Genomic DNA, 26,701 nt, shown 5'->3' with positions numbered 1-26,701 from the left:
CTTGTCTTTAACCCTTCTCAATTGACCCTCGGCCCCACGGTGGGCGCCAAAATGTTCTTACAACAAGGACCAAGAACACTTGAAATGGGTTAATCAAGACTAATCCTTCAATCTTGGGCTGAATACTATCTTGGGCCGGGTACTCCTCTCCTTGATGGAAACTCTTTGCTTCTCCTCTCGGCTGGTGCTCTCGGCTTCTCCTCTCGGCTGGTGCTCTCGGCTTCTCCTCTCGGCAGGTGCTCTCGGCTTCTCCTCACAACAGGTGGGGGGTACCTGCAAGTCGCTCCGATGCCAAAGTTAGAAAAGGTTTAACGTTCATCAGATAAAATCACTCCTACCTCTTTCTATCTCTGAACTCCTATTTATAGAGTTTCTTTAATGGGCTTTCCCTTTACTCTTGGGCTTTCTTTCTGCACCTTTTTTATTATTTGTGCACCCCTCTTGCAAGTTTTTATCTAATTGGGCTTTTACAACTTTTATATTTGTTTTATTCTTGTCTTTATTGCTTTCGGTCAAAACCTCTCGGTTTTAACTTAATCATCTTAATTGTTATACTATGTAGTTCTCGGCATGAACCTCTCGGTTTTACCCTATCAGTACAGAAATAATCGTTAAACTAACTCTTCACCAGCCTTTCTTAGTGCTGAATGATACCTGATGAATTAAACAAATACATAATATAAATTACTTATATAACATAAGAGTTTTATAGTAGTAAACTAAAACACACGCAAGGAGAAGGAGAAAGAAAGACATACCAATATCGTAGTTGATCTTTCTTCGGAGTTTTTTTGAAATTCAGGACAATAGAATATATAATCTTCTCCCGGACAGGACCATATATAGCAAGTTGTAAAACTTCGTTTCCTGCAAAAATCAAGATATCCAATCTGAGGAAAGAAAGAAGAACACATACCAATATCTTGTGGTAAATGAAGGTACGGAGAGATTATTATTTAGCTGAGATCATTTTTTTCAGGTCTTAAATACTTCACCCAATGGAGATATGAAATATAAAGAGAGCTTATTTGATAACTACGAGTCAGACACTTGAGCAAACATTGCAAAGAGGCATACACCCACTCCATCAATCTTTTGAAACAGAAGAATAACCTGAAACACAAATAAATGTTCTTTTAAAATAGAACAGTGTAGTTTAAAGTCGTTAACCACTTTACTTACTTTTGATGTGTAAGAAAACTCTGTAGGATAATTATGTCGAGAAATTTTTTCTTCACTTCAATTTGTTTGTCCACATATAATACAACCCTAACAAAAACCTAGCAATTTGAGTCCCAAGAAACGAATAAGAGAATATGTATGAACATTCTCAATTAATATATAAGAATTTGAAAAGGATAGTAATTGTTAAAGATGAATAGTCTTTCTTACCTCCTCTAGCTAGACACTTAAAAAGTCTCTCGATCACTAAGCATGGTTCTGGACAAGTCTTTAGCATCGAAGGTATCAAAGGTACGCACATCATTGATGTTGTCACTTTTTGCATTTACTACATTCAACCCACTTCAACAAACAACATTAATGAAAAGTGTCTAAGTTATCTACATACATACAGATTGATTATTAAATTTACTGCTTCTTCACATTCTCTGCTATATCTCTCTTGGAAACAGTCAGTTGTGTCATTGAATGATGTTTTCACCGAGACCATTCTTATAGCTTGTAGAGCAAAAGCAATTATGTGTATCATCTTCTTCTCTTTCACAGTAATAATGTGCATTACGCTTGATGTTGTTGTTGCAAAAAAGGGTCAGGATATAATGGAGGGAGAATTAGGGAGGAGTGATGCTTACAAATGCCAATTATGTTCAATGGCGAAAGCTACACTTTGTCCCCCGCCAATTTATTGCTTTTGTTGCATGCACATTATTATTGTAAAAGAGAAAAAGAAGAGGATAAGCATAATTGTTTTTGCGCCACATGCTATAAGAATGCCCAAGGTGAGAACACACATTCAATGGAACAACTATTTCCAAGAGAGATCTTGACAAGAAGAACAGAAAATGTGAAGAAGTAATAAATTTAATAATGTCCTTGTATTATACTTCATAAGTATGTAGATAACTTCAAAGTCACTTTTTTGATTTGATTACTGTTGTTTGTTCTAGTGGGTTTAATGTGTGTAAAGACTTGTCCATAACCATGCTTAGTAATGACATAGAGGAGAGGAGGTAATAAAGACTATTCATCTTTATTAATTATTATCCTTTTTAGATTCTTATGTATTAATTTAGAAAGTTCATATTTTCTGATTCGTCTCTTGTGACTCAAATTGTTAGGTTTTTGTGAGGTTGTCTTATATATCGAAAAGAAAATTGGAGTGGAGAAATTAACATCTTTGAGAAGCATAATTATCCTACAGAATTTTCTTACATTAACAATGAACAAATTGACTTTAAACTACACTATTATATTATGAATCCCTCCGTAGCTTGGTTTACCACGAGATATTGGTATGTGTTTTCAAAAAATTTGTTTCTAATTACTTGTATGCATTCTTCCATTCATGTGATCTATTTGTCTTCGGATTGGATATTGTATTTGCAAGAAACGAGGTGGTGAAGAAGATATTCATATGTTGGTTTATGTAACATGTACGATAATGTACTAGAGGAGACCGTGAAAAGATGTTAAAATTAATACCTAAAAGATTTTTAAAGTCTATAGGATATGTAAATCTTTTAAAATGAATTGCCAAAGACATTCTAGTTAAGTTAAGCCAAATCTTTTAAAATGAATCTTTTGTATATTTACATAAGTGAATCTCATTTATGCACGTTTGAATGAAATGTTGTATCAAATTTATCAGCTGATCTTTCCTCATTTTCTTTTTCCCACCCTATACATAGCTGGGACAAACCATATCACCTCTCAAAAAAGATTTTATGGTAGTTCAACTTCAATATGTTTGCATCCACAGAGTGTGGGAAGCGATGATTTTGCAGGGAGTGCAAGATATTTCAGGAGTGTGAAGGATGAAGATACCTTAAACACTAAATATTTGAACTGCTTTTCCATTTTCAATCATTTCAAACTACTTTTCTTGTGTGCTTATTTAAATACAATATACAAACTTATTTAGATATAAGTATTGCTTCCACACTTGTCTTCTTTCCCCACTACATTTTATTACATATTGCTAAAAGTGGCTTACGTCATTTGCTTTTCATATGTATATTTCAGATGTTACATTGCTAATTCACACACTTTTGCCAAAGGCGAGAAGCACAAACTTTGTGAGGTACTTCCTAAGTTTTTAAGTTCATATGATTTTCTCATCAACCCTCATTGAGTTTTTAAAACACCATACATCTTTCAGCATGTCTCATTCCCTATGCATGTCAGTTACTTTTACCTCTCATAATCTACCCTTTTTTTCTCTAATTTTACATATAGATTTATTCTTTGCTATATATTTTTCTTCAATTTTCAGAGATATGAAGAAACAAGTAGAATGGCTTGCATCCCAATCTGAATCACCACGTAGAGCTGCAATCTTGGAACACAACAAAGAATTCGCAGTTGATTGAGATTTTTTATGTATATGTTGAACAAATGAAATGTTGTACATGTATAATGTCTTAATTTTAATAAAAATGACTTCATATATTTTTAATACTCTTATTTATTTCATTGTATTCAATTTTGTTCCTTTGTTTTAGTTATATAAGTTCTTTTGTTAATAGATTTACTTATCGGATTTTTCAATTGTTAATACTAAGTAAATGATATGATATTATAAGAAAATTATTAAATATCAATTAATTTAAAGTTTAAAAATAATTAATTATTAATTAAAATAATACTTTATAAATTAAAAATATTGGTATTTAAAATAAATTTTATTAATAATAAAATATTTATAATATAATTAGATATGATATTTTTAGTAATTAGTAAAGGTAGAGAAATAAACGTTTATTTAGAGACAATTTTTTTAGTATCTATATAAGATAAAATTAAAAATAATTTTTTAATTAATTTTAGAGAGTATTTTTTTTTTCAATAAAAATAATAAAATTAAAAATTAATTTTTTAGTTTCTAATTATCATATCATTAGATATTTAAATTTTTAGTCACTATTATCTATATTTAAATACAAAATTTTGAAGTAATTAAATTTTTAAAAATTATAAAGTAATTTTTTTTGTGTCAAAGAAATTTTATGCAAAAATTAAATTAAGTTATTACACACAAAAAAAATTCAGAATTTTTTGAAATGATGAGATTAATTTAGAAGTATCTTTTGTATTTTTTATTTATCTAAATAAATTCAATAAATATTCAAATGTATATTTTTTATTAGAACACATATAACTATTTAAGTCCCAAAACTAACCCAAATATAATTGGATACCTGTACAATTGGTACAAAACTAAAAAAAAAAAAAAATACAATATCACTGCCCCCAATTTTAGGGGAAAAGACAAAAAGGCCCTTAACGTATTATTTTTTTATTACAGATTTTATTATCTGGAATGGGCTTTTTGATGATTTTTTGTTCAGAATTTTATTTCTGAAACATAATAAGTTCCTGCACCTCCATATTTTCTTCTGTCACCTCCATACATAACATGAAAATACATTTTTGTCCTTTTTGTGTCACCCTCATAGAGTAGTTTCTAAATTATGTAATTCGGAAACTCATTTGAAAAAAAGACTTCCGGATTACATAATCCAGAAGTTAAATAAGACTTTCAGATTATGTAATCCAGAGAATAATCATGCATCTGAAAAATGGCTTCCGGATTATGTAATCCGGTAACTAATTACAAATTTAAAAAATGACTTCCGGATTAAGTAATCCAGAATATTATAAAGGGACATTTTTGAAAATTTGAAAACTTATGGAGGTGAAAGAAGAAGGTATGGAGGTGCAGGAATAAACAATCTAAGTTCTTCCATATCTATCCTTCCAGAATGTATTATTTTTAATTGCGAATTTTTATTTTTATAATAAAAGATATTTTTGAAATTTTAAAATTATGTTGAGTGGAGGTTAAAAATATTAGTTGTGAATAAATATTAATTTTATTTATTTATTTATAAATTATAATTATTTTTAATTAAAATATTATTTAAATATTTAAAAAAAACTCATATTTATATTATATAAAATTATTATTTTTATCTTTATTTTTTGTAATTAATAATTATTATATAAACTTATTTCTTTATTCTTAAAAATATATTTATTATTATTATTTATATCTATAATTTATTATATATATAATATAATTAATTATGTTATTTTATAATAATTATTTTTTATATTTAAATTATAATTTTACTTAAATAAAAATAAAAATAATTTAAGTTTAAAATAAAAAGGATAAAAATATAATTTACAATTAATAATTAAATATATATAGATATATAGAACTTTCTTCGCCGCAAATGTAAGAAGAAAGTTTAGAAAGTAAAAACTTTTTCGATTTCTATGTTTTAATCTATTTTATTGGTTTGATTTTTGCATTTTCTTCGTTTAACAGTATATCTTCCCTTTTATCTCCTCAAATACAAACGCACCCTAAAGAACTGCATCGTCAAGTTTTTCAAACTTATTTGTTCTATGAAATAAGTTAATAGATGTTTCTTCACCCTAAAGAACAGTATATTTCTTCACTTTTGTTTAATTTTTTAATAGATGTTGAGGTTATTATTAATTGTGCATCTCATTGTAGGTAGGACTGGATCCCTCAGCTCACACAATTCATTTATATAAAGTTTATATTTTATTATTAAATTTGTTAAGATTCATGATTAAGTATTATGTTGGCTATGTTATGTAAATTGCATGACATTTATAAATTTATCATATGATATCACATTTGTAAATTATCATATTACATGACATTTTGTAAATTACATTATATTTGGAAATTTACTATATATAATTATTTTTTTGTTTATGTTTTTCACAAATTTATTATATATAATTATTTCTTTGGTTTATGTTTTTCACAATATATCAATAGTCTACACTTAGATAATTTATATGTTTCTCATTTATATTCATATTTATTTAATTAAATTTTTAATATTAAATATAAATATATGTAAATAATAAAAATAAAAAAATGTGGATACATTCACACGTACATTTCCGCTAGTATATATAACGTTAATTCTAAAAAGATAAGTTTTTAATTATTTTAAAATAAAAATAAATTATTCAATAAGTATAACATTAAATAAATAAATAAATTATTTGTTTTATTAAATAATGAATAATCTAAATATGATAAAAAAAATTCTTTTGACAAAAAATTATTATTACAATAACTATTAAAATAAAAATATTATTAAATTATAATTTTTTTTATTGAAAGTAATTGTGTAGGTTGTTTCTTATGAAGAATTATTTGAATTTTTTAAAAATATAGTGATCTAAAGGATAAAACTGTAAAAAAATGGGGATTTGATAATATTATGGAAAACGAATGTTGTTTTGTTACTATGGATGCTCCTAGAGACAAGAGAATCCAATTTTTTTAGCTTTATTTTTTAATATATTAATTATTCTAATCGGTATATTTATTGACTAGTCAAGTTTTTTTTAAGTATTCTTTGAAAAACTGTTATATTTATTAATATTTTAAAATTATTATATTTATAATAATAGTAATGATACTAATAATTATAATAATTATAATAATAATAATATTAAAATAATTATAATAATATTATTTTTACTAATTTTTATGGGTTAAATATATATTTTTTTATATATGACAAAATTGATTTTTTTTTTTTAACTTTAAACCATCTAGATATCTGTAGTGTAGTATGAGAATGAATGATTGAAATAAGTTTGGAATATGAAATGATGGTTAGTTATTTTTTAAATTGTTAGTTTTTGTTTTAAATTTATTATTGGATTGATGTGAGAGAATTTTTTATTAGAAGAAATAAATAAATCTCAACTAATTCTACAAATTTAAGTTATGTTGTATTAAAATTTTAAATAATATATAAATTGCAGTTATCTTAATATTTGTTCAAAATTGATGGTCTTATGCACTCCCAACCAAGTTTGATTGTTGGCTTCTTCTTCCTGCACCCCACGTTTTTCTTTTTCATCCCACAATTTTGAATATCCAAAATTAACCTTGACCTATTATTTGAGAAAGGGCATGTGGTGAACTTTTTTTGTCATGGTTCATCTTCGTCATTGAGTATCAACCATTGATGGAAGGTTTTTGAAGTTGTTCCGAACAAAGTGGAAGAGTAGACTACATTGTAAGTGTTGCTTGGATTGTAGAAATAAGAAATAAGTTACTTTTTTTAAGCACTGGTGGTGGTTATAAAGATTTCGTAGTTACCGAAAATTAAAATCAGAATCTCACATCCAAGTTTTATTTTCTCTCCCTTTATTAATGTTATGTAATTTATTATTTTTCTCATCTTTTATCCATTTCTTTATTTTTTTTTCTCTATGAAGCCTTTTTGCTGTTTTGCTTTTCCCAAATCAGAATTGGGTTCTCTTTTTGATATTGTGATTGATTAAATAAAATCAACAATTGGATTTTATAATTAATTTGTCTTTGCTTTTGGATATGAATAAATAAACTCTAAATCCTAAATCTCAATATAATATTAACTGTGGTGGTATTTCTTGATTTGATGGAATAAAATGTATATTGATTGAGGTGAATATTTACTGCATTTAAAATTTAAATAACTAACAAATTACGTATTGACATCAAAATTTGAAATAATATGACAACAACATTTATAATCTTATTTTTGTCATCCTATATCTAATCTTATAAATAGATGGTTTCATTCCTCCCAAGAAACAAAGTTAGAGATATCAGTTAACTCGCATTCAGGTTTTAATTTTTTCTCTCTTTATTCATGTTATATAATTTATTATTTTTCTCTTATTTTATCTATTTCTTTATTATTTTCTTCCTTTATATAATTTATTAATTTTCTCTTCTTTTATCTGTTTCTTTATTCTTTTCTATATCAAGCCTTTTTTTTCTTGCTTTTCTTGAAATTCTGACATTAATTTGTGTTTGTTTTGGGATGAATGAATGAATAAACCTAAAAAATATAAATATAATATTAGTTGGGTAGTATTTCTTGATTTTAAAGAGAATTTTTTTATTGGATTTTAGAATTAATTTGTATTTGTTTGGAGACAGATGAATAAATCCTAAATTCCCTAAAGTCTAAATATAATAATATCTGTTAGTGTTTCTTGATTTTAAAGAGATTTTTTTATGATGAAATGTATAGTGCTTGAGGTGACGATTTATATATTATTATAGATTTATATATTGTTATAGATTTAAAGAGAGTTATTCTTTATATATTGTTATAGATTTAAAGAGAGTTATTCTTTATATATTGTTATAGATTTAAAGAGAGTTATTCTTTATATATTGTTATAGATTTAAAGAGAGTTATTCTTTATATATTGTTATAGATTTATATTATTAATAATATTGTCATTATTATTAGTAATAATAATTATATTAATAATAATAGCTTGGACTTTTAATAAATTTAAATAACTAAATCAAAATTTGAAATCATATAACAACAACATTTATCCTAATCTCATTATCTAATCTTATAAATAGATGATTTCTTTCCTCCCAAGAAACAAAGTTAGAGATATCAGTTAACTCGCATTCAGGTTTTAGTTTTTCTCTCTTTATTCATGTTATATAATTTCTTATTTCTCTCCTCTTTTATCTATTTCTTTATTCTTTTCTTTCTTTATATAATTTATTATTTTTCTCTTCTTTTATCTGTTTCTTTATTCTTTTCTACCTTTATATAATTTATTAATTTTCTCTTCTTTTATCTGTTTCTTTATTCTTTTCTATATCAAGCCTTTCTTTTCTTGCTTTTCTTGAAATTCCGACATTAATTTGTGTTTGTTTTTGGGATGAATGAATAAACCTAAAAAATCTAAATACAATATTAGTTGGGTAGTATTTCTTTATTTTAAAGAGATTTTTTTTATTGGATTTTAAAATTAATTTGTATTTGTTTGGAGACGGATGAATAAATCCTAAACTCCCTAAGTCTAAATATAATATCAGGTGTTTCTTGATTTTAAAGAGATTTTTTTTTATGATGAAATGTACAGTGCTTGAGGTGACGATTTACTGGGTTTAAAATTCATGTGTTTGTTCATAGTTTTATTTTTTAATTTTGTGATGATGTGGTATTTGATAACAAAGGATTAAAGAAATTTAATTCTGGTAAGTTATTTGTAAAAGGTTTTACGATAAATGTGATTTGCAAGACTACCAGAATAGTTTTTTTTTTAAAGAAGAAAAAAGAAAAGTTCTTCTTGCAGAGAGACCCACTGTCATAGAAAAGAAAAGAACCTTTACCTGAATAGAGCTAAAAATTTCTTGATTAAGATTTTTTTTTTGTTTATGTCGGAGTTATTTGCTAAAATCTGGGTTGACATTGCTGGATAGTAGAAAAAACTATAATAATTGTTGATTTTCATGGTGTCAGTCAATAACTACTTGTTGGAATCTTCTGCATTTGATGAGTATGCAATCATAATCATAACATAGATTGTATTTTCTAACACTCAGTTGCTTACAGTTGCTGCAGAATAGATTGTTTGTGATAAAAGCAAGATGATGAATAATATAAGGAATGAAGTGAGAATGGTGTACGAGTGGCGTAACCATCCCGAGATCAGCCAGTGCCGTAATATGATAAGAAATGAGCTGTAAGTTTACATTAACTTCAACTTTATAAACTTATTAGTGAATTCTCTTGATTAAGGCTAACTAAAGTTTATTTATAGTTTTACAAATTTCATACACAAAATGCATTGGGAGCAAACCTGCTCTTATCGTGTTGCAAATATGATGGAAAACTACCTATTTGTGGATGCTTCTTCACTGGTATGTTTTGAAACTCTCTAACCATGTTAGCTTTTCATTTGTTACAACAAGAGAATCAGATTTCTTCTTACATGTTTGTCATAACAGGAGGAGTATATGAACAGAGAGACATTGATGCACCGGTTAAAGGCAAAACTCTACAAATTGCGTGAAAATCAACGTGTAGAGAATTCTAAGATGTTGCCCTCCTCTTCTGGTTCATTGCATTCTTGGCCTAATGGAAGTGTATCAGGAAGAAGCAATTTGGAAGTTGGCTCTAAGTCATCTGGTTCGTACTTTGAATTTTGTTTTTGTTTTACCTTTTCCAAAACTATGAATTTTATATATAATGTATTTTTGAATTTTCAGAAGGGAATTACAAATATTCTGAATATAGTCTACTCTTCAAGTGTTTTACTAAAAAAGTTTATAAGATTTTTCCACGGGAGAAGATTATCAAATATTTGCATGCAAGAGTTTGCTGTGTTAGGGAGGAATGTATATGTACTTGTGAATGGAACGAAAGACTATTATCTCATTTTGAAATTTGTACAAATGATGATTGTTTGATATGTGAGCGTTGGAAAGAAGAAGCTCATATTATTTCTAAGGGTCATTTGAGCCCGGTTAAAAGAAAAAATGATTGCCCTTCTGAAGTCATGCTACCACTAACCAAAAGAAGAAAAGTGGAGTCTGAAACTGAGTGCAAGGTGGAACAAATTACAACCACAGTGTTTGATTCTGGAAGTAATACTCAAATAATGAATGGTACATTTGGTCAGTCTCTTGAGAAGGAAACAAATATATGTGAAGGTATAGAAGAAGCTGATAACATGTTAAGTTCAGAGGAACCAACAAAAAACCATGATGACCTGATAGTTAACGAAGATGCTATGGCTGTATCTGATTCTCACATGGAAACTTCATCAAATACAGAGGAAATAGAAGGCAAAAGTGGATTCAACCAAGATGAATTCAATGCTACAGAGGAAGTCATTGAGCCAAAATCTCCAGAAAAGGAAATGAAGACCACAAATCCAACCGCTAATACTACTGTTTCCTCAACTGAATCTTTAGCAAGAAGTAGAATAAAGGAACACATCGAAAGTCTCAGAAAGCAATATAATAAGGTCATTATAACATCTTCTACTATTTTTTCATTACCTTGATCTTAGGAGGAGTATATACAAGCTTACCCTTTTATTAAACAGGTTATAACTGAGGAAGAATCAGGAAGTGATGCTTACAAATGCCAATTATGTTCAATGGCAACGCTACACTATGCCCCCCAGCCAATTTATTGCTTTTGTTGCGGCAACAGCATTAGGCGTAATGCACATTATTACTGTAAAAGAGAAGAAGAGGATACGGATAATTGCTTTTGTGCTACATGTTATAAGAATGGTCGAGGTGGAAACATCACATGCAATGGCACAACTGTTTCCAAGACAGATCTTAACAAAAAAGAGAATAACAGAAAATGCGAAGAAGCGGTAAATTTAATGATGTCTTTATATTATACTTCATCAGCATGTACATAACTTCAAACTCAATTTTGATTTGATTACCGTTGTTTGTTCCAGTGGATTGAATGTAGTAAATGCAAAAGGTGGCAGCATCAAATATGCGCACTCTATAACGACAAAAGAGATTTGGATAGCAGTGCTGAATATGTATGCCTTTTATGCTGCATAAACGAAAAGAGAAAAGATGATGCGCGTGTACCTTTTGATGCTAAAGACTTGTCCAAAACCATGCTCAGTGATCACATAGAGGAGAGGCTTTTGAAGCGTCTAGCTAAAATTGGGCTAAAACTTCCAGAGGTAAGAAAGACTATTCATTTTAACCTATTAATATCCTTTTCAAATTCTTATGTATTAATTTAGAAAGTTCATATTTTCTGATTCGTCTTGTGCGACTCAAATGGCTAGCTTTTTGTTAGAGTTGTGTTATCTGTGGACAAGCAAATTGAAGTGAAGAAACAATTTCTCAACATCTTTGAGAAACAGGATTATCCTGCAGATTTTTCTTACACATCAAAAGTAAGTAAAGTGGCAATAAATATATTGACTTTAAACGACACTGTGTTATTCTGAAACTGAAACAGCAGTTATTTGTGTTTCAGGTTATTCTTCTCTTCCAAAAGATTGATGGAGTGGATGTATGCCTCTTTATCATGTTTGCTCAAGAATTTGGCTCAGAATGTGTTATCCAAATCAGCGTTCTCTCTATGTTTCATATCTTGATTCGGTTAAGTATTTAAGGCCTGAAATAATGATTTCGGCTAAAGAATCTCTCCGTACCTTGGTTTATCATGAGATATTGGTATGTGTTTTCAAAATTTTTTGTTTCTAATTACTTGTTTTGTTTGGTATCTTTTAAAACAATGAATATCTTCCACTCATGTGTTTTTTCTTTCCTCAGATTGGATATCTTGATTTTTGCAAGAAACGAGGTTTTACAATTTGCTATATATGATCTTGTCCACCCATAAAGGGAGAAGATTATATATTCTATTGTCATCCTGAATTTCAAAAAACTCCGAAAAAAGATCAACTACGACATTGGTATGTCTTCTCTCCTTGTGTGTTTTAGTTTATTATTATAGAACTCATTCTCATTTTATATAAGTAATTTATATTTATGTATTTGTTTAATTCATCAGGTATCATTCAGTACTAAGAAAGGCTGGCGAAGAAGATATCGTGGTTGGTTTATGTAACATGTACGATTATTTTTTTCTTTCTACTGGAAACTGTGAATCCAAGGTTACGGCTGCTGGTTTACCTTACTTTGACGGGGACTTCTGGTCTGGTGCTGCAATGGATGAAGCCAGCCAGATTGAACAATGTACGGGAGGAGACCGTGAAAAGATGTTGAAATTAATACCGAAAAGATCTTTAAAGTCTATGGGAAATGTAAATCTTTCAAAAGGAACGGCCAAAGACATTCTAATTATGCAAAAGGTATGTTTCTATATTTACAAATCTCATCTATGTATGTTTGAATGTTGTTCCAAATTTATCAGCTGATCTTTCTTATTTTCTTTTTATACACAGCTGAGACAAACCATATCACCTTTCAAGGAAGATTTTATGGTAGTTCAACTTCAGTATGTTTGCATCCACTGCCATAAAGTGATAGAGTGTGGGAAGCGATGGTTTTGCACGGAGTGCAAGATATTTCAGGAGTGCGAAAGGTGAAGATACCTTAAACACCAAATATTTGAACTGTTTTTCCCTTTTCAATAATTTCAAACTACTTTTCTTTATATTTATTTAAATACAATATACAAACATATTTAGATATAAGTACTGCTACCATTCTAGTCTCTTATTTGTGATCTTCTCTTTTCCATATCTTCTTTCCCCGCTACATTTATGTTACATATTGCGAAGTATTTAGTAGCATGGTAAGAAACAAAAGTGGCTTACATCATTTGTTTTCATATGTATATTTCAGATGCCACAGTGCTAATTCACACACTTCTGCCAAAGGAGAGAAGCACAAACTTTGTGAGGTACTTCTTAAATTTTAAGTTATTTTCTCATCAATCCGAGTTTTTAAACACCATACATCTTTGAATTGTGTGTTCTGTATGGAACACATCCTTCCTGATACAAGAACTAAGGAGAAAGATATTATCTTTGATAATGGGTTATTTGGTAACCGATACAACTTTCTTAGCTTTTGCCAAAGGAATAGGTTTCAGTTTGATTCACTCCGGCGAGCCAAGTATTCCTCAATGATGATCCTCCATTTCTTGACCAACCCTACGACTGAAACTTGTTCAGCAGAATCTCCTTTGGGGAGTCAAAAGTTAAAGCAGATTTTCCCTTATAATTTCCATGTATGGTTGTTGAGCCAAGCTTATTATCATGCAGTTGCAGGAACGGTTGTTGGATGTTATGAAGCACGCATCCCCGTGTCATCCAACTCAAAGTAAACCATGCACCTACCCATACTGTCTTAAAATTAGAAAATTATTTGGTCATGCGAGTAGGTGTAGTGTTGGAGTTTCTGGAGGATGTCAATACTGTAAGAAGGTTTGGCAGGGAATAGCTTTACACGGAGTTGTACAGACTCAGCATGTCTCATTCCCCGTTGCATGTGTGTTACTTTTACCTCTCACAGTCTACACTCTTTTCTTCTCTAAATTTTGCATATATATTTATTCTTTGCTATATATTTTTCTCCAATTTTCAGGGATATGAAGAAACAAGTACAAGGGCTTGCATCCCAATCTGAATCACAACGTAGAGCTGCAATTTTGGAAGACAACAAACCTTTCGCAGTTGATTGAGAATTTTTATGTATATGTTGAACAAATGAAATGTTGTACATGTACAGTATCTTAATTTTTAATAAAAATGACTTCATATATTTTTAATACTCTTATTTATTTTATTGAATTCAATTTTGTTCCTTTGTTTTAGTATTAGTTCAATCTACTTATTTTAAAAATAAACTGCACCTTTTATCATATTAAATGGAACATTTTGATCTTGGTACCCATTTGATGGGTGCAGAAAAACTTTATCGGAGTATAGGAAGAAACACCAAAAAAAGGTGGTTTTCTTAATAAAATAAATAAATTTATCCTATTTTATATACACTCGTTCAATCTACTTATTTTAAAAATAAACTGCACCTTTTATGAATGGAAATGTTGGACCATTTTGATTAAAGTCAATTTTCTAAAATAAGTATTTCTTTTTTTAAAAAAACTCTTTTTAAAGATTATTCTCTTGCAAGTATCATTAAGAAATTTTGACACACCCTCAAATTCATTATTTATTTGCCCATAAAGAGAAAATTATTATTATTAAAAAAAACAGAAATGTGCTTATTTAAAAAAGCCAACTTTTTTAAAAATATAAAGACAACCAAACTCACAAGTGGTTTTCTTAAAATTTGCTTATGATAAAGCTTAAACAAAGTGGTCCAAAAGTTGTGCAGAAGTCCAGCTAACTAAGCAATAACATTATATTATCTCCATCATTGTGCAGCTAATGATCTTCAAACAAGTCCTCTGGAGGGTCGTAGATGATCATATCTGGGAAAATTTCTAAGAACTCATGTTTTACTTTCTCTCTTAATTCTGGATAAGGAATGAGCCCTTTTAGTATCACACGAAAAGGCAATGAAAGAGGAGGCTCAGGAGACTGTCTCATTTCTTCATATATCTCCATTGCTTCTGAGGGCAAACCGTTATCCAGAAAAGCTCTGATAATATCCCCAAATGTATGCTGATCAAATAAAACCTGTTCATCTTTCAAATCATCCCAAACTCTCTTAGCTTCTTCCACCCTTTTGTTTCGTGCAAGCATCATCACCATGTCCCTATAAAAAAACATGTCCGGCCTGTACCATATTTCTTTCCGGACTATTTCATACAACTGAGAAAGGAATCAAGGATTTCTCATTAAATGTTCATATCAATGAGATAAAAAAATAGTTAATAAAACACAAATTAGTACTCTAAGAAATGAAATGTATGATCAAATTTTAGCTTTTGCAGTCTTTTATATTGGTTTTTTTTGGGGGCTCCAATGTTACATTATATGTTCAGCACACATTATGGTTAAACAGTTAACTTTCAGTCATAAAATACAGTAACTTAAGGGCATGAAACAAAGCAATTCAAAAGGATTTGATAAATTAATGTCCGGGTGCCGAAGGCTCTTCAGTATGCAAAATTATGAAGAGTTTCATTGTACAGAGTCTTTCTTACCTTTACAAATGCAAAGAGGCTGTTTCATATTTGAGATCATGACCAATTGATCATAAGGCACGATTTTACTATTACGTCAAGATTCACCCTTAATGGAGGTGAATATATTGCTCAAAGGATTTTTTTTTTCTTCAGAAGATAGCGCAAAAATAACTAACAAAAAAATTAGTTGGAATTGAAAAGACGATCTTCATAATTTCATTGAAATTTTGTTAATGTAGGTAGGGTCAGCCATCCACCCCAATGCTTAAGTGTTTACATCTGCAGCAGTTTATCTTCTTGTGATACTTAGGCATACCCAAGTACACTTTGTAAACTCTAATCCTAAACTTGAGTTAGTAAAACTACATGCTTCATAAACATTATTTAAAAATCATATTCTGGTGTATAAACATAAACTAATAGCATCTCTATAATAAGTATTCAACATTCCAACTACAAGTAAGACTATTAGGAACCAATAATTGAAAAGAAAATAAATTCTTTTATGGAATAGGATGAAAAGAGAAAGCAATAGGAGACAAGAATTTTCCCTTCACAAAGGATTTCTCCTTACTCAAAGAGTCAATCCTATCCTTCTTCCCTGGTCCCTCTAACCAGCTAACTAATCCATTATTATTCTGTCTTAATAAACATCTCCTTCTCCTTTTAGCATAACAAATACAGTAAACCTGATAGACGTTACATATTTAACTTTCTTGATCCGACTGTTAAATACACAAATAGATTATTAAAGCATAAAGTTAGCTTTATAATATACGTAACAGAATTCAACGTTAATAACCTATATTTGCAGGACATACCACCCAAGCACTCCATATGACCTAATGAATTGAGCAATTCTCCTCTCTTGATCTAACTTTTACAGATGAATTAGACTCAACTCATTCTGAATTTTAATACAGAGCCTATCCCAGTCTTGATGATGGATAACTCACAAATGCCTAGTTTTACCAGCTTTAACACTCTAGATATTCATTCCTAGGCATGAGGAGCAAGTGCTGAGATTCTAAATCAGCTCAGTAAGTACATGGCAAAGCCTAGGTAATCCTCCCTTCTTGATGTACCCTTTTGGGTTGAGTTAGATCCATTCAGTTCATTTTCCATTCTGATGCAGAATGGAGAAAATTTGACCCATTTATCTAACATCAACTAAGACGTACTTTTTGTGGTACAACCATGTAGAAACTAGGCTCACAAACTAACAGCATTGAGAGTTTATCAAATTATCTCTTGTTGAACCCGATGTAGAATCTTTATTTCTTAATTAGAATGACCAAAGATGACAATTTACATATAGTTTCCTCTTTGTAGAATTTTTTTATAATTGTTTCTCTTAGTGCTTTAGACTATAAAGTATGATTAGTACTTTTACAAGACTTATAATGACATGAATATATAACTTACACCTATATATATATATATATATACATATATATATATATATATATATGACGGGTTCCTGTCCTATAACCCGTGTCCATGCTTCTTTGCATATTTGTACAATTAGTTCAAATTGGATGGCAGATACGTTTAAATAATCGATGTAGAATAAATTACACTAACGCCTTGGAAGTTATTATACTCATATTTCAAATTTTTCATAATTTTATACAAGACTATCATTTATTTTAAAATATTACACCATCTTTTTAATATTACACATGTATTTTCCTGTAGTTTTAAAAACAATATACCACTCCTGTCACAAGATATCAATATAATGTTGAACAAGGCAAGGAACATGAATGCAAATTGAGAAAATATCTGGCATTGTAATTTACTCTTTAAAATCAATACTCAAGGTACTACAATAGCATATTTTAATTTTTCATAATTTTATGAAAAATGCAACAGGAGTTTAAAACTTATATTTGATTACCCATTGGAAAGAATAAGAGAAAGATTGAGCCGAAAAAGGGAACCTTGATGCAGAGGAAGACTTGGTTCTGTCTCTGAAACTCAGCGAGGACGGCCACAAGGTCGGACTTGAGCAAGCGAGAGACACTGGACCGGATGTAGCGGTCGAGGCGGACCGGGTCGGACCGGAGCCTCTTGAGCTCCTTCGCCACGAGCAGCCCTTCTTTGCCAATCTCCTTCTTCCGCCGCCATATCGAAAGGCTGGGACTGGAGGCCCCACCCGAAACCCACCGGGCCCAATTACGGGTGCCCGCACGCACCACTTCACCAACTGCAACACGCAGCAGCATCATTAACAACAAACACCGAAAGAAACTGAAAGATGAACACACAGGTGATGCTATTGCACTGCCACGCTCAAATCAAAATATCCTTTACGCTGAATCATGTTTCAATTCTGATTTTGTTCCCACACCTCGAACCAAGTTAACTCTAATCGTTGCACATTAGAAAAAAACAACAACAAAAAAAACGACACTGGAATTGTTAGAACGCACTTGGTAACGTGATTCAGTGGTTCTGCATTTGGAAATTCTCTTTGGTATCTCTCACTGCTCCCTTTTCCTTTCTCTTGTCTACTTGTTTCATAGACAGACTACAAACTAGTGGGCTGCTATTTTGGATTGTTGGGCCTCACTTTTAAGCCCAACAATTTTCATTTATGTAAAACATAACAATGGTATATATGTATGATCATGTAGTGTGCCTTTACTTTGAATTTTTTTAAAACATATAGTTCTACGAAGAAGGAGATATTCTTTCTAGAGTTGACAATAGTAGCATCGGGGAGTTATTGAAGAAAAATAACTTTAGTTCTTCATCCAAAAGATTATTGATCTGACTTTTGCTTGAACAAATCTTCTTGGAAGACAAAAGTTATGAACATTCCCTACAACATAAAATAAGTATATAAAAGTTCGTGTACTACGAAATTAACTTAAAATTATGTGCGTATCATTTAAGAATTATTATGCTTTATTAGACGTAAAAGAAGACATATGACAGACAAAATAGTTGTGTCTCAATGATTTATTGTTGAACTAAAATTATCGTTTGACAAACGAAACATAATCATGTTTTACAATTAGTTATTTTCAGCACTTAATCAAAACCATGTATTTTAAATTGTTTCCTAACAAAAAAAATAATAATCTTGAATTGTACAATTTAAAATACATTTCAAAATCACACAATCCAAAAATGTATAAATTATACAATCTGAAATACATTTCCAAATTATATAATGTAGATTATTCTTTCATATTCATAAATACATTATTTATAAATCGTACAATCTAAAATACATTTTCAGATTGAGTAAACCAAAATATATCTTTAAATTTAGCATTTGCACAATCCATTATATATTTCTACATTATCCACACTAGAATATTTTTAATCCATAAATAATTTAAACTTTTGTCTCATCTAGAAAATGTAGGAAAAAACTATGGAGTGCTAAAACAAAGAGCCATACCTGATGGAACTTGTCACTAGGAAGCCCAATGCAAAAAGCCCAAACCAAAAGTAGGTTGGAGTATAACAGGAAGTCAGCTTCGTGCCTGTTGTACAGAAACATATTGCCATGGCATACCCCACATTACATGCTTTGAAGAGGCTGTTTCTGAAGCAAAGAAACGATGGTGGAATGCATGTAGATCATAAACCCTCAAAAATTCACTAACCAGATAGCCAAATAATTGAGCATATGACAAATCAATTCAACTACTATTTCATTATTTAGCACGCATGGCTTTCCCAAAACCTTTTTTTCTTCCGAAAATGAAAATAATTTTCTTCAAAAATCTATATGTACTTGGACGACCAGTCAGAAACTTCATCACTCAACCAATCAATCACAATAAGGAGATAACATAATGACACGTTACCGACCGACGACGTATGATGGCAAGTCATGAGTTGACCAAGTCAGCAGGGTACAATTAAGGGTTGTTTAGCATAACTCTAAACATGAACCAACCTTCTAATATGGTCCACCAATGAATGTTCATTAAGGTAATATAAATAACACGCATTCTAAGAAGAAAGGTACGTTATAATCTACAGTACTCTAACATCCGAGTGCCGATAACCTAACTCACTTGAGCGTTGAAGTGCCTTCTACAGGTGCCACTCCCGCCTGTGGAGCCAGATGACCGAGAGAAGGAAGACGAAGCAAGAAGCTTGGAGCATCAGTGACCGACTGAAGGTAGAGGCAAGATGAATCGTTCTCTAGGCTTCAAATCTGTTCGAGAACACTATATATATTGGATGAAATAAAAAGGAAGGAATTATGAAGATGAGAAAGGAGTTTTATTGAGATGTGTTTGAAAAAAGGTTTGGTTGTTTAGAAAATATGTAAAGAAGATAATATAATGTTTTGGTCGGAGGGTGTTGTCTTTTGTTAGTAAGATATAGTTTTGGCATGAAAAGGGGACAAAAAATGAACCAATTCAAAAGCATTGAAAACCCGTGAAAGTATAGCACATGGCTAAGATGTGTACTTTACCTAATCATAAAATGCGACAAACCATTTATGCTCACTGATTTCTGTAGATGACACTCACCAAACTCTGTGTCCCAAGGTAGGGACGAATATAGTTGTCTTTTAAATACACTTTCATTTTTTTAAAGATAATCAATAAACATTTCCTTTTCTAAGTACATAATTTGCACTCTATACTAAAGTTAACAACTAATGACTAATGTATGTTTCTAGGATATGACTTTTACTTACCAAACATTGTTTTAATAATGTTGGAACCATCATATTCACCCCTATATAACAAACTAACTTAAATCAAAATTTCCTTTTAATACCTATTCTCTCTGATACTTCTTGAAAATTTGATTTGAACATTGAAATTAATGCGTTTGTATATACTATTATTTCAGTATATATAATAGTCTCACATCGTTTATGAATCAAGACTAATAACATTTTATATATTTTTTAAATTTTAAAGATTACTTTTTAAAGATAAAATTGTTACAATTTTAAGTTTTAAAGCGAACAATATCTCATATATATCTCTTAACTTCTGAGAGTTGAAGTCGAGACAAGTATAATTACAAATAGTCACACTTAATCTTAATATATCAAAATAATTTGAATTTTATATTTTTAAAATTAGGAATTGAACATACAAATTTTCTATTAATCATAAACCAGGAATAAATACTGATTAACTATGTCGCTGATTTTATTCGGCAGTTTACGTGTAATAATTTGCCAAGTAATTATTGATTAAATTACATGAAAAATAAAAAATAAAGAAATATTAGCATATATTTTTATAAACATTACTAAATATGAATTTATTTATTTAATCTTGATTATATTATTGTAAATTGGAATACAACCTTGGAGATTAAGACACTTCTTCTCATTTTTCTCATTTGAACATTCTTTTCTTTTTTTCTTCTTTAATGTGCATTTCAATATTTTACGCATTATCTCTGCTGGTCAAAAAGCTCTCTTTCTCAACCATTTCATGTTATTCTTCTATTTCAATTTTTAAATGGATTTTTTTTAAATAGATATTAAAATTAAAAATAATTTTATATTGAAATTTAAATTATTCACATTAAATATGCAATATAAAAGTTATTAACTAATAATAAATTTTGCATATTATAAACTAAATACCAGTTTAAATTAGTATTAACATCCCAAGTAGAATTTGAGCGTAATAGTTATAATATTTAAATGAAGCTATAAATTAAAATCTAATTAAAGAAACGCATGAAATTTTATCAACTTTGGACATGTTTGTCATCAACTTTTCTTCCCGAATAAATTAGCTTGTGTTTGTAATTAATAGGTTGACATAATGGTTAAACATCTTTCATTCAAAGCTATTAATGTACCACAAAATCCGTATTCAATATATATTGAATATATAAAAACTTTGTTAGATCAATAATAATCAGTATATTAAATGGAATTAGTCTAAAATCTAATGAACTTTAGAAAAATCAATTATATTAATAAGAAATAAACTTTAAGTTTAATCCAACTTATAAAAACCAATTCATAAGATGAGGTTTGCACCCATTTATATACTATGAAAGATTTTTATCTCTAATTGATATCTTCTCATGCCAATGACAGACTATATATGACTATGATATCATATTAAGAAGTAAACTTTATGTTTAACTCAACCTCATTGCTGAGAAAAAAAAAAGTTTAACTCAACCTTACAAAACCGTTCATAATGTGAGATTTGTACCATATATATATAATATGAAAGATCTTTATCTCTAATTGATGTGAGATTTTCAACCTACTATAAAAGAAAAAGAAATTAAAGACACTATAAAAAATCGTGAATAAGTGACGATTTTAATATGACGGTTATTAATAATCGCCACAAGTTTTCGTATAATACGACATTTGACTAACCACTACAATTATCCTTTAGAATATATCATTTTGAACTGTCACAATTACTTTTAAAATAAAAATTCTGTGTTTTTCTTCTCTTCATACACCATTCCTCATTATTCTCAATTATAAAAAAATAACGGTCACTTTATATACGATTTTTTTTTGTACTAATACAATTGTAGCATTTAACTTTGTGGCCAGTTTTGACTTTTGGGTGACTTGTAAAGTGCAAATGTAGAAGAAGTCTTGGTGTTGTTAAATGTGTTGAGAATTTACCTGGACAACTCTTTTTCTCCTGTGAGTGTTTTGTTGGGGAAGAGGCAGAAAGAAAATGAAGGTAGGGGAAGAAAAGAAGAAAGAAAATGTAAAGAGGGAATTAATAGAAAGACCCTCTCTACCGAACAAGTAGAATAAATTGAGTAGAAAAGCACTTGAACAATGGCACATGGGGTTTATTCCGAATGGATGGGCACACACATATCTGTAAACGAGGCATGATCACAAGGTTTTTCTTTTCACTCCAAATTCCTGTCCAAACATATATCAATCATGTCTCCAAGACCCATTAAATGTGTTCCCAATTTCCATCCCCTAATGATTCAACAGAATGGAGCTAGAGCTAGCTTGCAAATCCAAATATGTCGCCACATTCTCCAACAATGCCTTAGCTGTATTTTACAAAGCTGCTACTTCTTTTCGAAATCAAAACCTCAAAATACAAAAAGATGATCAGATGCCAAGTTTTCAAGTTTTCATTATGGAAGAATGGAATGAGGAATGAGAGTCCACAAACTAAATGTTTCTCTTCACATGCTTCGGCTTTCAACCCTCCATCACTTGCATCTATCAACTTCAAACATGTTTAGTTTATCTAAGAAGCTCAATGCATCCTATCAAAATCCAATCTCCTTTCTAACGTTCTCTTCATTCAATATCCAACAAAGAGTTGAAGTTCCAATCCTTTTTGTTGTAGATCACACATCGACTAGAGATGAAGACAATTCATTGTATATAATTGGAGTAAATCTCACCTCATGAACCAGTTGTATGAAGTTGAGTTAAACTTAAAGTCCACTTCGTAATACTTCTTTTTATTATAATGCTAATGCCAAGCATTTTTCCATTAATTGACTTTGGGTATGAGACATGTTAAGAAGTGGGTTTTAAGCCTAACTCAACCCCATAAAACCGGCTCAATGAGGTAAGGTTTGCACCCACTTATATACTATGAACACCCCCCTCACGTCGAGGCTACCAACTCGTGCGTGGAGATATATGTTATGGGTGGTCCGATAACGGCCCGATTGCGGGTGGCCTGATAAACCCAACAAACACTCGCTAGGATAGGCTCTGATACCATGTTAAGAAGTGGGTTTTAAGCCAAACTCAACCCCATAAAACCGGCTCAATGAGGTGAGGTTTGCACCCACTTATATACTATGAACAAGACACTCATACAATAAAAGAGTCTATAATTGTGTAGCAAGAAGAGGTGTTTTGAGTTAAATTTGTAAACTTTTTAAGTATACAAGAAAATCATTAAATAGAAACTAATTTTAGATATAAAAAACAATTAGTTATTATTTGATTAAATTAGAAATTATTTTTAAAACTAAAAATATTATTGGTATCTAAAGTAGTTTCTATTATTAATAAAAATTTATAAAATAGTTTTTAAATTAGCATTTAATCATTGACTATCAAGGTTTTAGCTACTCACTACTTTATATTCTAAATTAGTCTTTATTGATCTTTAAGAAACTAATTTATAATCTAAAATATTAGTAGTTAAAACCTTGATAGCTAACTTAGATACCAATTTAGAAATCATTTTATAAATTTTTATTAATATTAGAAACCACTTTAGATATCAATAATTTTTTAATCTCTAAAATAGTATATAATTTAGTCAATATAATGACTAATTATTTTTTGTTTCTAATACATGCAACAAAATGGAGGGAGCAATTAGTAATTAACCACCTAACACATGACTTTTAAAAGGTTATACTATGTAGAAGTTTACAAGTCCTCATTTTTATGATAAAACATATACATCTTACATTATTTGTTGTTAAAGTAAAACTATCGTCGAACAAATGAAGAATGATCATATTTCATACTTAGTTATTTTCAATAATTAATCAAAATCATGGGTGTTAAACTTTTTCCTAACATTTGTCATTCCTAGTTGTATCTCAAACTTGTTTTTCAATATATTGAGTTCCTTGGTCGCAATTCTCAAATTCATTTTAGTGGTTTTATAAGATTATGAAATAAAGAAGTGTTGGAAAAAATTCATTATATGCTTGAATAACATAATGTATATCAACAAAGTCCATCTTTTCATCAAAGTTATCAAGTGGGGATTTAAACGCAATATCAACCATGCCAAAGAGTTGAATTTCTTCTTTTTTATATTCCTCAAAGTCAAATAAATCTAGATCTTCTTATGATAACATGAGGCTTCTCCTGGAATCCTTTTTTGAAGAACTTCCTTTTCTTATTCTTCTCTTGATTAGGATTTTGATATGAAATGTTTTAGTTTCTTACAATCATAACGCGTACAACCTAGTTTTTGTGTTTTCATTCTTTCTGGTCCTTGCCATGTTACATTCTAATACCTTTTAATCCTTATTTAAAACTCCACATTTTGTTCAATTTTCTAGTATTGAGAAGAATTCATCTTTCTCATCTGATTATGCATCTTCACATGCTGACGCCCACAAACACGCACAATCACACACGCACATGCACATGCTTAAGTCCACGTGCACACCAACACACACACATACCCATGCATGCCCACGCCCACTCCCACATCCACTTCCACCCACACACACATACACATACAAACACACACATAGGCCTACACCAATGTCCATGCCCACACACACACTAACAAAACACACAATTGACACCCACACACACAAATACACATGCACACACACCACAATGACCACGCTAATGCACATGCTAAGGCGCACACACACTTAAACAGACAACAGACAAACACACACACGTGCACTCACACATGAACACACACATACACACACACACGACCATGATAACGCACATGTTGACACCAATGCGCACACACATGCACAGAAAACACACGCCTACACACATGCCCTTGCACACATGCACAGAAAACACACGCATACACACATGCCCTTGCACACACACACTCTTGAATGCATATATGCCTACACACATGCACCAACGCCCATGTACATACTCACACACATATATGGGTGCACACAAAATTGAGGGACTTCATTTATGTTTGTAAGAGTAATATTGCTGCATTTTTAAAATTGAGAATCTTTTATTGAATATTCTATTTGTAAAAAATTAAACATAAAAGTAGATAAATTTTTTTAATGTTTAATTGTATGGAAGAATGTATATATTTTTTTAGTATGATGAGTAGAATTTCAAAATTGAAACTGGACGATTAAATCCAAAACTAAAAAAAAAACTTAGAAGTAAGTTTGTTAATTCTTTTACAGAATCATAAAAATGACAATTTTATCTTTAAAAATAAATAAATTAGTTTAAAATGTTTAATTAAGTGATAAAAAAACTTAGTATGAGAATTATAAAAAAAAATCTCACATAAAAAGTCAAAGTATCTACTTGTGAAAATCTTGCATAAGTAGTCAAACTAGTTTTATTTAATATAAAAACTCATGGGAAAATGATGGAAAATTCAATTTTAGATAAAATAAATATTTTATTTATTATTTTAAATTTATAAATCATTAAAATATAAATGATTTATTAGTAATTTTGTTTAGCTGAAAATATAATTTTTTATTAGTTAAAGATTGTAGAAAAGTGTAAGATAATTATGTTAAAATTTAAAAAACAATTAAAATTATGAATGCTTAATAAGAAAATTTTGTTCATTGGATTAAAAAAATGATAATATTTATTTGTTTTCGCTAAAAGTCTATTAACTAGTAAATAGATTATTTTTAATAAGAAAATTGAAACAAAAATTGTTGTTTTGTGCTGGACCTGCACATAACCTTGGGGAGGACCAGAAGGAACAATTTTTGGAAGCCCATCTTGTTAAGACTACTTCTTCTTGCACCCCACCACTTTTTCAGCCACCTCCATAAATTTTAAAATTCTCAAAATTATTCCTCAGTAAAAAGATAAAAATAAAAAACAATATTTTAAACTATAGATTACATAATGTAAAAATAAAAAATTACCATTTTCAGATTACGTTGTAGATTTATTTTCTTAAATAAATTATGAATTATGTAATTTAGTTGTTAAATAAATCTCAAAATTACATAATCCAGTAAATTTATTTTCTTAAATAAGTTTCGGAATCTGATATTATTAGTTATTACCAATTTAAAAACTGAACATAAATTTAGGCCGTAAAATTTATTAAGTGTGTGTACTAATAATAGGTGTTGTTAAAAATTGATATTATGCCAATTATGGTTGTCCATCAACTTTTTTTTTTCTTAAATGATTAGATAATAGGACAATTAGTTGTGGAAAAAGGTTTGATTTTAGTATTTATCTATTCATTAGATAGCACTTGTCCATTTAGAAAATAAATAACAAAAGCTTATTTAAAATTGAATCCTTTTTATTAATATAATTATTTTATGACCAATTTAATGATACTCATGCACTTATGAAACTTTATTCTATGTATTTTTGTGAGACATACTTTTTATTATTAAAGTAATACTAAAGTTTCGTAAAAGTACACGCATGTAAATGTATTTCATAA

General features: G+C 29.5%; 2 protein-coding genes and 1 long non-coding RNA gene across 4 annotated transcripts; 1 reads left to right on the top strand and 2 right to left on the bottom strand.

Moving 5' to 3' along the window:
* Window positions 1–9,835: 9,835 nt before the first annotated feature.
* Window positions 9,836–13,095, top strand: LOC137808828 (histone acetyltransferase HAC12-like). Its single transcript, XM_068610107.1, has 9 exons — window positions 9,836–9,913; window positions 10,001–10,181; window positions 10,262–11,022; window positions 11,104–11,385; window positions 11,476–11,715; window positions 11,824–11,934; window positions 12,018–12,070; window positions 12,558–12,858; window positions 12,952–13,095. Exons 1-9 carry the CDS (start codon window positions 9,836–9,838, stop codon window positions 13,093–13,095), a joined length of 2,151 nt encoding a protein of 716 aa, XP_068466208.1.
* A 1,699-nt stretch (window positions 13,096–14,794) lies between these two features.
* LOC137806292 (pentatricopeptide repeat-containing protein At1g62350) lies at window positions 14,795–18,048 on the bottom strand. Of its 2 annotated transcripts, XM_068606317.1 has the most exons (3): window positions 17,925–18,048; window positions 17,552–17,817; window positions 14,795–15,291 (listed from the first exon to the last, which is right to left on the bottom strand). In XM_068606317.1, the coding sequence occupies exons 1-3, from the start codon at window positions 17,932–17,934 to the stop codon at window positions 14,902–14,904; spliced, it is 666 nt and encodes a 221-aa protein (XP_068462418.1). In that variant the 5' UTR covers window positions 17,935–18,048; the 3' UTR covers window positions 14,795–14,901. The 2 variants fall into 2 exon arrangements, with proteins under 2 accessions (XP_068462418.1, XP_068462417.1); XM_068606316.1 differs by lacking the exon at window positions 17,925–18,048 and having other exon boundaries at window positions 17,552–17,893.
* Window positions 15,823–17,499, bottom strand: LOC137806293 (uncharacterized). Its single transcript, XR_011080324.1, has 2 exons — window positions 17,189–17,499; window positions 15,823–17,035 (listed from the first exon to the last, which is right to left on the bottom strand). It is a non-coding gene; the product is annotated as an uncharacterized lncRNA (long non-coding RNA).
* Window positions 18,049–26,701: the final 8,653 nt, after the last annotated feature.

Source organism: Phaseolus vulgaris, chromosome 3, assembly GCF_000499845.2.
Source record: "Phaseolus vulgaris cultivar G19833 chromosome 3, P. vulgaris v2.0, whole genome shotgun sequence".
Lineage (NCBI taxonomy): Eukaryota > Viridiplantae > Streptophyta > Magnoliopsida > Fabales > Fabaceae > Phaseolus > Phaseolus vulgaris.
This window is presented reverse-complemented; position numbering and strand designations above follow the sequence as displayed.

What these genes read in the sequence shown, in the direction of transcription:
- LOC137808828 (XM_068610107.1), top strand. Translation starts at nt 9,836, where the DNA reads ATGCATTGGGAGCAAACCTGCTCTTATCGTGTTGCAAATATGATGGAA. An exon ending in TTGTGGATGCTTCTTCACTG is followed by an intron (nt 9,914 to 10,000) that starts GTATGTTTTGAA and finishes TTGTCATAACAG; the next exon opens with GAGGAGTATATGAACAGAGA. An exon ending in TTGGGCTAAAACTTCCAGAG is followed by an intron (nt 11,716 to 11,823) that starts GTAAGAAAGACT and finishes TCAAATGGCTAG; the next exon opens with CTTTTTGTTAGAGTTGTGTT.
- LOC137806292 (XM_068606316.1), bottom strand. Translation starts at nt 17,839, where the DNA reads ATGATGCTGCTGCGTGTTGCAGTTGGTGAAGTGGTGCGTGCGGGCACC. An exon ending in AAGTCTTCCTCTGCATCAAG is followed by an intron (nt 15,292 to 17,551) that starts GTTCCCTTTTTC and finishes TTCCTTTCTCAG; the next exon opens with TTGTATGAAATAGTCCGGAA.